The sequence below is a fragment of the Ruditapes philippinarum genome, unplaced genomic scaffold (genome assembly GCF_026571515.1).
Source record: "Ruditapes philippinarum isolate M1 unplaced genomic scaffold, ASM2657151v2 ctg4159_1_1_1_1, whole genome shotgun sequence".
NCBI classification, from domain to species: Eukaryota; Metazoa; Mollusca; class Bivalvia; order Venerida; family Veneridae; genus Ruditapes; species Ruditapes philippinarum.
This window is the reverse complement of record NW_026862940.1, coordinates 40,240-53,227: the sequence shown is the minus strand read 5'-3', so window position 1 is coordinate 53,227 and position 12,988 is coordinate 40,240. Positions and strand designations below refer to the sequence as shown.

The window sequence follows — 12,988 nt, the reverse complement described above, 5'->3', positions numbered from 1 at the left end:
AGATGAGCATTGTATATCTTTAATTCTTAATTTACAGAAACATGTGATTATCTTAATTGAACCTACACGAATATAATATTCCATTAAAAACACTGTTTAAAGTGTAAACGTATCTATTGCTATTTATCACACACCCGTGCCGATTTTGCGACTCCGTTAATATGGTATTGCACGGCCGTGCATATATTTTGACGTGACCTCATTAGCATTAACAAACATAGAGTAAAGACGCGCTAAATGTTAGCGTTATAGTTTTGGCGCGTCTATGAAAAATGACTCTTATTTAACTTTAAACGGTCTTTATATTGGGTATGTGATAAATAGAATATTAAATTCGTGTAAGTTCATTACTGAATTTATTGCAACCGTTGAATAAAATAATATTATGCTCGCCAGAGGCTCGCATAATATAATTTTATTCAACTCGTGCAATAAATTCAGTATTGAACTTACACTCGTTCAATATCCTCTATTTATCACACACCCGTGCCGATTTTGCGACTCCGTAAATATGGTATTGCACGGCGGTGCATACATTTTGACGTGACGTCATTAGCGTTATAAAAACGCGCTAAATGTTAGCGTTATACTATAGGCGCGTCAATGAAAATTGACTCTTATTTCACTTTAAACGGTCTTTATTTTGGGTATGTGATAAATAGAATATTTAATTCGTGTAAATTCATTACTGAATTTATTGCAATCGTTGAATAAAATAATATTATGCTCGCCAAAGGCTCGCATAATATAATTAATTAAACTCGTGCAATAAATTCAGTATCCTCTATCTATCACACACCCGTGCCGATTTTGCGACTGCGTAAATATGGTATTGCACAGCCGTGCAAATATTTTGACGTGACCTCATTTGCGTTATAGAAATATTGTGTAAAGACGCGCTGAAGACGCGCTGAATGTTAGCGTAATACTATAGGCGCGTTTATAAAAAAAATGACGCCTTATCACTTAAATAGTCTTTCTGAACTCGTTGAATAAAATAATATCATGCTCGCCAGAGGCTCGCAAACTATCATTTATTCAACTTGTTCAATAAAATCAGTATTAAACATACACTCATTCAATATCCTCTATATATAGACGCGTCTATAGTATAACTCAATTAAACGACGTCACATCAAAATATATAAACAGCCGCCAATACCATTTTTATGGAGACGAAAAATCGGCAAGGGTGTGTGATTAATAGATAAAACAAATTTAGTGTTAAACGAAAAACTTATTTAAGTATAAAGCATAATACAATAAAGTCAATTTCCTAAACGATCGATACAATCATTTGAGTCATTAAATCTATGCTGATATTTATGACGTCACAATTCTGGTCACGACGTTATAGTAGCATCCAAGCAACACAGTTAGTAACATGATCACGTGACTGAGTTGATATGTTGATGCCAGACACGTGCAAGCGTACGTGTCCATTACAGTTGCGAAGAAACTGGCCCAGACTGCAAGGTGAGAGGGCTCTGTGCATGGAACAGACAATAGTGTGTTGTAGGCAACGTACTCCATCGATGTTGCTAATCTAAAAATAGAACAAGAGGCTTGTATTATGAATTTTATATATGCGGTAAAAGGCGAGATGTTCAATATGTCAAATATCGTGCTATTTACTAATCCAATGGGGTGTCCGTGGCCGAGTGGTTAAGCTCGTTGACTTCAAATCACTTGGCCCTCACCACTGTGTGGAATTTTTTCATGTGATTAAGATATCCAGTTAGCTTAAGGGACGTCGGTGATTCTACTCAGGTGCCCATTCGTGCCTGAAATAATGCACGGAAGGGCACCTGAGGTCTTCCTTCACCAGTAAAGCTGGAACGTCGCCATATGACCTATACTGTGTCGGTGTGACGTAAACTCAAACAAACAAACAAAACTAATCCTATGTTATTTTCACAATCTTGTGTTACAGGATATACCAGAGTACCGAGCCCTTGAAGAAAAAAAAAGGAATGGGGATAATTTGAACAAGCTTGGTATAATTTTATAATACTGAGCATAGTTTTCAAAGCAAAGGTGTCTGGACTATATATGTGTTCGGTAGCAGACAAGATGATGTTTGAGAACTTTATTAGCATGCATATATTAAAACAAAAATACCTTGAGAAAAGGGGCCACATTTACAGAAGCCCGTATATAAACAATTGACATGGCCGTGAATGGGAAAATAAAGTTGTGTCGTCGTTATTTTGACGGCTCGCTTTGTGTTGTATATAACGAGACGGAAACGTTACATGATTCTGTACAAATTTGACCCGAAGAGTATCACTTGGTAGAGAACCTCTAGACAATTCAATGCTAAATAACAATCTTCTAGGATAACTGGTTGAAGACGATCTTGACAATAAAGTCGAATTGAAATTACAGCATTAAAATAGTTTGAATTACTGTCGTAGAAGACAACAAAGCTATGCTACAGCCTTAATCAATAAATGTCTTGATATAAAAAAATCATATTAAACAGTCCTTTGAGGCGGAAATATTTTTCACTCAGAGAAATAAATAATCAAAGTATTTAATAATAAAAAAACGTCACCATCAACAACATTATCAGTATATAGCCATCATTGTCATCATCATCATCATCATCATCAACATTATGAAGGTGGTGACAAATATGATAAATATGATTTTGATGATGATGATGATGATGATGATGATTATGAAAAAATCAATGGTGGATGTGATGAAAGTAAAAATTCCGATGATGGAAATGATGATGATGCTGATGGTGATGATGGAGGTGATCATTATTATCTAGATGATGATGATAAAGGTGATAAAGATTTTGTGATTTTGGTGATGACGATGATGATGAAGAGTTGAATAAAATTACAAAAAAATGTATATTATGCAGCCTTTGGCGAACACAATATAATTTTATTCAACGAGTTCAATACATTTAGTAATGAACTTACACGAATTAAAAAATTTATTTATCACATACCAAAAATAAAGACCATTTGAAGTGATAAGCAAACATTTTTCATTGACGTGCGAATAGCTTGACGCAAATCACGTCAAGTCAAAATATTTGCACGGCCGTGCAATACCCTTTTTATGGAGTCGCAAAATCGGATATGTGATAAACTATTTTTATAAATGTTTCTCTGTGTTAAAAGTGAGAGGAACAAGAATAATTTACATAACATGAAACTGAACATACCCGCATATTTCTATATTTGTGGCGGCGTCAGGAAGAGCGGCTACTCTACTGATGAATGTCGTCTCCGCCGCGTTGAACGTTGCCGTCGCTGATACAACTGACATACATGCTTGGGCATCCGCTATAAGGAATCAGATTCGATGGTCAATATACGATTTTTATCATACCGACTGATTATTAAGTGAATAGAGAGAACAGGTTACCTTATTAAACATTGAGAGGACACAAAATGGAAAATATTTGGACTCAGTACACAGCCTGAGAAATCATATTAGACTTGCCTTATGCCCCATCAAGTACACACATAATATCACGGTGGTGAAAGGTCGCAATTACGATAGTTAAAGCACGCAATTATATCTAGTTTTCCTAATCGTGCTTTCGTTATTTTGACATTCCCCTATCGCACTTTCAACTTTTCATCATTGTACATTCATTTTTCACAATCATGGCTCCGTTATTTCGACTCTTCATCACCCTATTTTTGTATTGTCGCGATGGCTCTAACGGTACACCGTAATTTACATCAAGAAGTTTAATACTTACTGACTAAGGATGAAGAGCATAAATTAGTGTATGCATTAATTAGGTTATCCCCAGTGGTGCCGAACATTTTTAAACTTTTCGCCTCAAGCTTGCAGGCCGAGAATATGTTGTTGATGCATGTAGCCAAAGTTGTCTGAGCACTACTCCTGTAATAGAATGGGTAACGTTATAAAAACTTCTTTAATTAAAGGTCCATGACGCCTCGAAAACGATTCTTTTCCCATTCTTTAGCAAGGACAAACTTGGGTTTTATAACGTTTAAGTAATGGTTTTCGGGTATTTCAGATGTTAATCACCTGACAAAACTATAACTCTGAATGTGAAAAAGTGGCAAACGTAAACAAAGTAGTATTTTGGTTTCCGAAACCTTTTCACTATATTTTTACCAATTGCCTAAAAGCGACCAGCAAAAGATGGTGCAGGTAAATAGCTAATGAGAAACGTTGTGGAAACTTTCGAAGGACATTAATATTACAAAGCTTTTGAAAAATGAAAATAAAAGCATTGTCTTTATTGAAAGGCCATTATTAAAAAACAATATCTATTTGCAGCTGCGTTACCCACTTATTATTCAGCGGTTACTGTAGGTGGGAGGACTCAGGACATAGACTGTGTAAAAAAACTAAACTCGATGGGCAAAACAAAATTAGTAGGAACATTTTCTATGGGTTGGAAACGCAGTTGCATGGTATACAAGTATTCCGCGACTTTTCTTTTATTGCAATAATCGGCAAAAATCCGTTTCTTTTATAGAGTAGATATGATGACAAGCTTGTGTCTATATTGACCAATTTATAAAATTATATTCAAATAGTTTTGAAATATATGAGATTACTTTCTACAGTATAAGAGCATGTCAATACTTACTGACAGAATTCTGCTTGTTGTGCTAGTGTTCCGTGAGGAAAGAACCATCTTACGGTTGTTGATGTAGTAGCAGCGTCCACACAGTTATTCAGGCCCGTGTTGATATCACTGTACGTACAGCCTCCGTGACAGTAGCCAAACAGTGCCAGAATAAACAAAACTGTAAATATTATGTACAGGCTCCGTGACAATAAGCATACAGTGCCAGAATAAACAAATGTGTAAAAAATATAACGAAAATGTTTATTTCCGTGACAATACCTCTTGCCAAATCAATATAATCATTTCGTACATAGCGAAAAAATGGCAAAATTAAACAAATTTTAAAATTGTGGGGCCCGTGCAATCCAACTGTTCAGAATAAAAAATGTAAAATTTTTGCTTACTGTCCGTGAAAAAGCTAAAAGGGGAAAAAATGAAAAACTTAATTTTTGGGCAGGCTCTGAAAAATTAAAACTTATCTGCCCCAAAATTCAAAATTGCAAATAAAAAGTCTCAATTTTGTTAAAGTTTCCCGTGACAAAAACCCATTATCCCAGAATAAAAAAAATTTTTAAAAATTTTATTCCCCCGGAAATACCGGTTTAATAAAAAAAAAAAGCAACTGTTTTTATTTTACAAAATTTTTTATCTCCAATCACGATCTCTCCGATTCACGAGGTCACTTTGAATTCGCCGGAGCATAGTTTTTTTTTCTGGGCAGGCTGTTAAGTACTTCACCAGTACTAGTTGCCAGAGCAGACGAATAGTGCGAATGGCCGTAGAAAGGATTTCATGATCAACTACAACGAGGGTGACCTGCACCGTCCACCAATCGAACCCGCTTCGACCGATTCACAGACCAACTCTTTATCTATTTAGGTAACGGGGTGGTCGTGCTTAGGTGTGCAGGATTGCAGGTGCAAATAATGATTAATCAGTTTTTGTTCAAGCGGGGTAAAGATTATCTATCCCAGTTAGTAATAAATAGAGGATATTGAATGAGAGTAACTTCAATACTGATTACATTACACGAGTTAAATAAAAATATATTATGCGAGCCTCTGGCTCATAGGGTAAAGACGCGCTAAATGTTACATACAATGAAAAATGACTCTCTTTTTTCACGTTAAATGGCCTTTATTTGGGGTATGTGATAAATAGAATATTAAATTCGTGTACTAAGTTCATTGCTGAATTTATTGAACTCGTTGGATAAAATAATATTATGCTCCCCAGAGGCTCGCTAAAATTTTAAATTTTAATAAATTTTAGTTTTTAACTAAAACCCCTTTTTCAATTCCTTTTAAAAACTTTCACGATTAATATTTTCATAAGCTACGATCCTTACACTATGTTTGTATAACATTTGTGTGATTTCACATTATTTTTAATTTTACTTTAATACATAAGACGTAAAACTTTCTTCCCGGTTTTTTATTTTCCCAAAAAGTTTAAACTTGACAGATTAAAGAAATTGTGAAAAAAATTTACTAAAATTTTTTATTTTGTAAAAAAATTTTGTTAAAATTTTTAAAAAAACTTTTCCCTTCCTTCCCCTTTTTTACAAAAAAATAATGTTTTTATTTTAAAAAGTACTTGAAAGAACAATTGAAAATCCCTTTTTTTTTTTAAGTAGTATAATTGATTCTTTTTTTTTTTGGTTTTGTTTGTTAAAAAAACCCTTGATTTATAGCCCTTTGGGTTAAAAAAAACGAAATGAAATGCAAAAAGTACAAATTTTAGAAATGATGTTTAAAATTTTATGGAACCCTAATGTGCCCTTTTTAAAAGGCCCCTTAGCTCGAAAAGATTATTTTATTTCTTAAAAAAATTTTTTTTTTTTTTGTGCCAGTTTTAGTTCAAAATTTCTCAATTGCCAATATGGCCCCCCTTTTGGCCCGTTCTTTTTTTGGGGACTAGTTCGTTATAGTGTTTTGTATTTTTTATAAAGCAAAATATACTTTGTTTTCATGTTCTCTTTTTTTGACAAATTTTTACTTTAGCGCCATTATTTTTTAATAACATATGACTACCCTTAAACCATTATTTAAATGCTCTAAAAATTTAAAAAATCCCTTTCTAAAGAAGGGGGGGGGTCATTCCGAGGGGTAATGTCCTTTAAAGTGAAATGTTCTATAATGGAATGTCTGTAATTTACAATGAATAATTACGTAAACAATATTCAGTATCAGACATAACAAAAAAACATTGAAGAATTATACATGAAAGTTTTTGGCAGGTGTGAGATAATTATCCAATATTACAAATAAGCCGCGTCACAACAAAACCAACATAGTGCGTTTGGGACCAGCATGGATTCAGACCAGCCTGTGTATCAGGATCCATGCTGTTCGCTGACCAACTCTACAGTGGCGGATTCAGGCCCGGGCTTCAGGGCTGCAGCCCCCCCCCCCCCAGCTTGACCCAAAGATATGTTTACCAGCTGGGCTGGAATATATATTTGTGAGTTTCAAACTTTATTGGCTGTAGTGTACTCCCTTATCAAAACATTAATTGCTGTCATCCAGTTGTTAATCTCCTGCCTAGGGGCTTGGCAGAGATCTTTATCTTTCAGCATGCTTGAATGACTTCAATGTTTAAACTGCATAATTGATTGGTTTATTACTTTCCAAAGGTCTAATGAAATAAATAGTCACTGATAGTGGCAAATTACATTGTGCACCATATTTTACTATCTTTGTTTTTCCAAGTCCTATTATTAAGAAATTGAAAATTATTATTTGTAAATTACAAAGATGGCGAGTTTTATAATGATAATATTAAAGGAATCGCGTTTTAATCACTACCGGTAGTTTTACTAAGATTTTTATTAATATGACATAATTGGTCATTTGCTAATAACTTTTTATGGCAGTTATATTTTTAAATATAATTTAAATTGTACTGACCTCTTTTAAGTATCTAAAATGGGTTCATTGATGGGAAAAATTCTTATTGAATACTTGAGTGTTTAATTTTTTAAATTCTTTTTTTGGTACATTAGGAAGGCAGTATTTTAATATCACTTACAATGTAACTTTGGAAAATCGTCTATTATTCAGATGAATAAATTGATCAAGTGTTTGAATTTATTTTTATCAACAGTTGTGCATACATTGGTAAGTGTGCTGTTATTTTGTAAATGCTCACTACTTAACATTAGGGGAATTCTTTTTGAAAGACCCTGCAAACAATAACCTATACAAAATACATTATTTTGTAAAACCATCCAAAAGGTACAATAAACAGCACTAGAAAGTCAAGGAAATAACACCATTTTCAACCTCATATTTCAAAATTTTCTCGGTCTATGTGAGGGGACACCCCTCCCACACCCACCCCATTTACATATATTTTTCTTAATTCCATATCAACTAAATATTTACAAAAACATTAGTATACACATTTATAAGGGAAACGCATCGCCACTCATTAGATGAGCTATAAAACACATCAATTACAATTTTTGACACATGAACAAGATGCTGGCCCAATCTTCAATTTTTGCCTGTTGCATTATGTTTGTCAAATTCGTCCACCCATATGTCAGCCCCCCCCCCCCCCCCCCCAGGAAACCTTGTTCTGTATCCGCCCCTGCTCTATTACATGTAGACAGGCATGGATCCTGATCAGACTGCGCGGATGCATAATGACATCCGCTCAGTCTGATCAGGATCCATGCTGGTCGCAAACCCACTATGTTGGTTTTGTCGTGACGCGGCTCAAATATTTATAAAGCAGATAATGAAATGTTCTAGAACAAAATATTATTATTCATCATATATGTATTTTATTCTAAATCACTTTAAACTTTATCAACCGAGGCATTTCATGAGAAAGTCCGAATGATACATTTCTTTTATTTTTTTATCAAAATTTGAAATACTAATGTACAATGTGGCCATTGTAAATATAGACCTTTTCACTTAAAACATTGTACCTTTGAGGCAAATAAAATATTTGAAAAATAAATATAATTACCTTTGAATCTCAAATATAAAAGTGTACGCATTTTTGTAAATCAAATTGAATAAAACAATAAATTTACATGTTGTCCATAGTATTCACCCGTTTAATTTCTTTCTTTTTTTTCAATTCTTTAGATGTAGTTTATTTAAAGATTTTTTTCTGTTATACTTTTTTCACTTTATGATTTTCAATGAACGCATTGTTTAAAAGCTATTGTTTATTTTACAATGCTTAATGAATCCGTTTACTAAAGTAGTTATACTATACACCGCTAAAATTACAACAATGGAATTGCCCGACTTTGAGAATGGAACAATTCATTTTTCTTTTTTTAAGTGGTTTATCTTATTTTCTTAAAGCGAGTAACCATTTTGTATTAATAGTTATAAAGATTTTTGACAGGTTATGTGGCCTTGTATAAACGTTAATTTTGTATAACCACTTTGTTAAGATTGCAAATAACCGTTTATATTAAGAATCTTAATGACAAATTTATAATACTGCAAACTTTCTTTATATGATTTTTTAGTTAATTTTTAAATCGACTGAAGCCGTGTATATAGATTATATAAACCTCACAAATATCCAATATCCAATTACGATATTTTACTTTTAAATATATTTTCACCAAAGCCCTCCATTCCAAAAATGACAAGGCGGGCAAAAGCCTGTGCGAACTGGTTATTTTTGGACGGGAGGGTTTTTGCCCGGGACAGCTTTTGTCCTACACTACACATATTTTCATAAGTTTTTATAAAGAAACGAATCTGGAGGCATGCAGCTTAAAAGGCTATCTCATCATTACTCGTCAAGTGCTATAATCTTGTCATTCTTTTAACATGAAGCTGGAACTAAGTTATCTCCCTTTGCTAACAGAATAGAGCCAGGCAAGCCTACACATCCGTACCACAGTCCGAGTATGCATTATACTTTTGATGGCTCTATTCTTTTTATCCCTTAAACTTTAATTAGAATGTTGCAGTGAAAATGCATTACTCAAACCATAGAAGTGGGAAACCATGACGTCTTATTTATGAAATGAAAGTTTCTGGGCAAATTCAGCAGGGTATAGACTGACCATGTACAAGCTGTGTATCCATCATAATGCACGAAACATCGATAAATTTTACAAATCTTTTAAACTTTTTTATTCATTATTTTTCGTCAAGTCATACACTGTAATTTTTTTCATATCCGTGTCTTTGCGCTATAATTGTTTTCTGTACCGTTCCAAATTTAATAATTTCTTTATTCTCCTCCCAACACCCTGCCTTGAATGTGCATGCATTGTTCCGATGTAACGGACAGGTTTGTCAGAAGCGGGTCGTTAAAACTATGTACACGTGTACGCTCTTGCCATAATTCAACCGGCGTAGCGTACAAATGATATACAATGCACGCACACCAATAGATTAACAAGCCAAGTTTAAATGCCATTCATTAAAGACTAAGACTATAAGAAACTGAGTTACATTTACGGAGTAAAGGCCACTAGACAGCTTTTCAACTTAAAGAGAACCTGGCGTGAAAAATAACAACCTGGCGTGAAAAATAACAAGGGTAAACACTCCAAAATCGGCCAAAGGTCAGATTAGCTTCCTTGATGATGTTCCGGCCTGGATACTACATGAACATAATTTATGACAGCTACATGTACATGTATTAGGACTACACATGGCTGATAATGTGACAGCTTTCCAACAAACAAGAACCGGTTGATGCACCCCAAGGTTTTGGACACAGGAATGTATAAAAAAATTATTAAAGGGCAAAAACTCCAAATAAGGCAAGGCAGTTGTTTTTCTTTTTTGCACTGCACTTCTATTCAATGAGATCTATCTATCTATAAAGTTTCGTGATGATATCTGTTATAGTTTCAGAGTTATGTTCCGGGTAAAAATGAACAAAGGGCAATAACTCCAAAAATTAGACAAGGCTATGTTTAGGTTTCTTAGCATTGCAGTTCTATCCAATGAGATCTATCTACCTACAAAGTTTCATGTTGATATCTCTAATAGCTTTAGTTATGTCCCGTACAAGTCAAAAAGTAAAAATAAACAAAGGGTATTCAATCAAGTATTAGGCCAGGCAGAGTAACGGTTCTTATGTAATGCACACCTACTCAACGAGATCTATCTACCTACAAAGTTTCATGTTGATACCTCTTATAGTCTTAAGAGTTATGTCCTGCACAAAGTATGGCAATAATTCAAAAAATAGGCAAGGCAGAGTTACCGTTCTTGTGCACTGCACACCTACTCATTCACAATCAGATCTATCTACAAAGATTCATGTTGGTACCTGTTGTTGTTTCAGTTATGTCCCAGACAAGGACAGACAAAGCGGCAACTGTATGCTCACATTTCGGGGAGCATACAAATGGACCTCAGTAATTTCATGTTAGGAATCAAACCAAACTCGATGAAGACCTAAAGTGGATTTGAAGCCATCCTCCTTAATCACTGGCTGGTGAAATAACAACAGTTTTTATCAATTGTTAGTTTAAACATCATTTACTCTAACGTTCCTTATTCGAGACACTCGTCAATGAATACATACAACTGTTGCCATAATGCGAAAAAAATAGCCATAGCCGAAATAGCTTTATTTGAAACAAACGGAATCTGGGTCGGGGCATAATCTTCAATATGTAATCACTACATTACTAAGTTACCTATTACTCAGTGTCTATTCTAGGAGGGGGGATTCACTCCTATTCCCTATTTTTCAGAGGCAGGATGAAAATTTTACATAGAGAAAGAAGGTAAAAAATCAGTAAATGTAATAAATTCTGACTTTTCGATAAAAATCTCCCCTGTTTTTCAAATCCTAGACGCTGTGACTTAACGCAGCTTAAACGCTAGTAGGCAAAATAAAATCAAAACTAACACATATACAAATGTAGATTGATACCCATTTATTTTGATCATGAGTACAAATAGACAATTAACATTAGGCAGTCAAAATACTATGCTACTGTTCTGTAAACAGGTTGATATTCATACTTTTTAATGCTTTTATGAGTTGAAAAGTTTAAGCATATGAAATATTTGAGCCTTCTACAACAAATGTTCTTTGAACACAAATAAGTAAGAATGAAACAATTAACAAAGTTTATGATGGCAAAACCTACCAATGAATGAATTTTGATGACAATAGGTTTGCATAAATTACATATATTTTAACACTTGTCATACAACGTAAACAGAACACAATGGCTTTGAAATATATTTTGAACACACAATAAAAATTGAACAAGTTAGCTTAATGACATACTAATTTGAACACATTATTGGGGGAAAAAATGGAGATCAATATTGAAATGTTCCTAATTCCCCATGGCACAGTTTGAACACACCTGTGGAAACAAGAGCTGTCCGTAAGACAGCGCGCTCGACTTTTTTATTGCTTGCCAATAAAAAAAGTTTTTGCAGTAAAAGGCAATACAAGAATCTCTGTATTTTTAAAGTGAACAATGGCCATGAGCATTAAGATATTTAGTGAAGAATTATTTTACTGAATTGTGTGATACCCTTGAACACTGCAGCAAAGTTTGAAATGTTTAAGTCAAAAGCAATATCTCAAAGGGTTAAGGCAATAAGTGGATTTTACCCATATTCAATGTATTTTCTAAGTCAAAAAGGGGCATAATTCTGTCAAAAACCTTGACAGAGTTATGTCCTCTTGTCTGTTGATGAAGGTCGTGATGGTAAACAAGTATGGTCAGTTTCAAAGCAATACCTCCAATGGTTTTGAAATAAAGTGAGGTGGTACAAAAAACTTAACCAAGCTCAATACACTTTCTAAGTCAAAAAAGGGCCATAATTCTGTCAAAAACCTTGACAGAGTTATGTACTCTTGTCTGTAGATGGAGGTTATGATGGTGAACAAGTATGGTAAGTTTCAAAGCCATACTTGTAATACTTCTGAAATAAAGTGGGGTGGTACGAAAAACTTAACCAAGGTGTGACGCCAACGCCGACGCCGGGGCGAGTAGGATAGCTCCCCTTTTCATAGAAAAGTCGAGCTAAAAATTGAATTTACATCAAGCTTTTTTCTTCCCCATTTGCAAAAATACTGAATATTTTTCCTCAAAATGAAGGGCAGGGCTGCTTCCCAAACTTGTGAAAAAAAGTCATGCACTATGACATCATATAAAAAGTCTGAGAAAAGAAATGATAGGTATCATCAAACAAGACAATGAGGAATGTCCTGAGAAAAAAATTCAGATCTATGCATCTCGTTCAACATTCTTATCAAATACAAAGTATATACAACAAAATATTTACACAAAAATAGAAAGAAAGAAAATCCTATATACAATGTTTGAACACATTTAGTGGTATCTTTCCCCTGAAATAGGGTCAGAACACAATATAAAGAAATTATATAGCACAAAGACAATGACATAATGCAGGGCTCCAGATAAGATGCGTA

General features: G+C 34.1%; 1 protein-coding gene across 1 annotated transcript; it reads right to left on the bottom strand.

Annotated features, from left to right (window-relative positions):
• Positions 1-945: 945 nt before the first annotated feature.
• LOC132720682 (uncharacterized) lies at positions 946-8,720 on the bottom strand. The gene is made up of 5 exons (XM_060704863.1): positions 8,564-8,720; positions 4,601-4,760; positions 3,734-3,879; positions 3,188-3,308; positions 946-1,546 (listed from the first exon to the last, which is right to left on the bottom strand). Exons 1-5 carry the CDS (start codon positions 8,592-8,594, stop codon positions 1,324-1,326), a joined length of 681 nt encoding a protein of 226 aa, XP_060560846.1. The 5' UTR covers positions 8,595-8,720; the 3' UTR covers positions 946-1,323.
• Between the last annotated feature and the right edge of the window lie 4,268 nt (positions 8,721-12,988).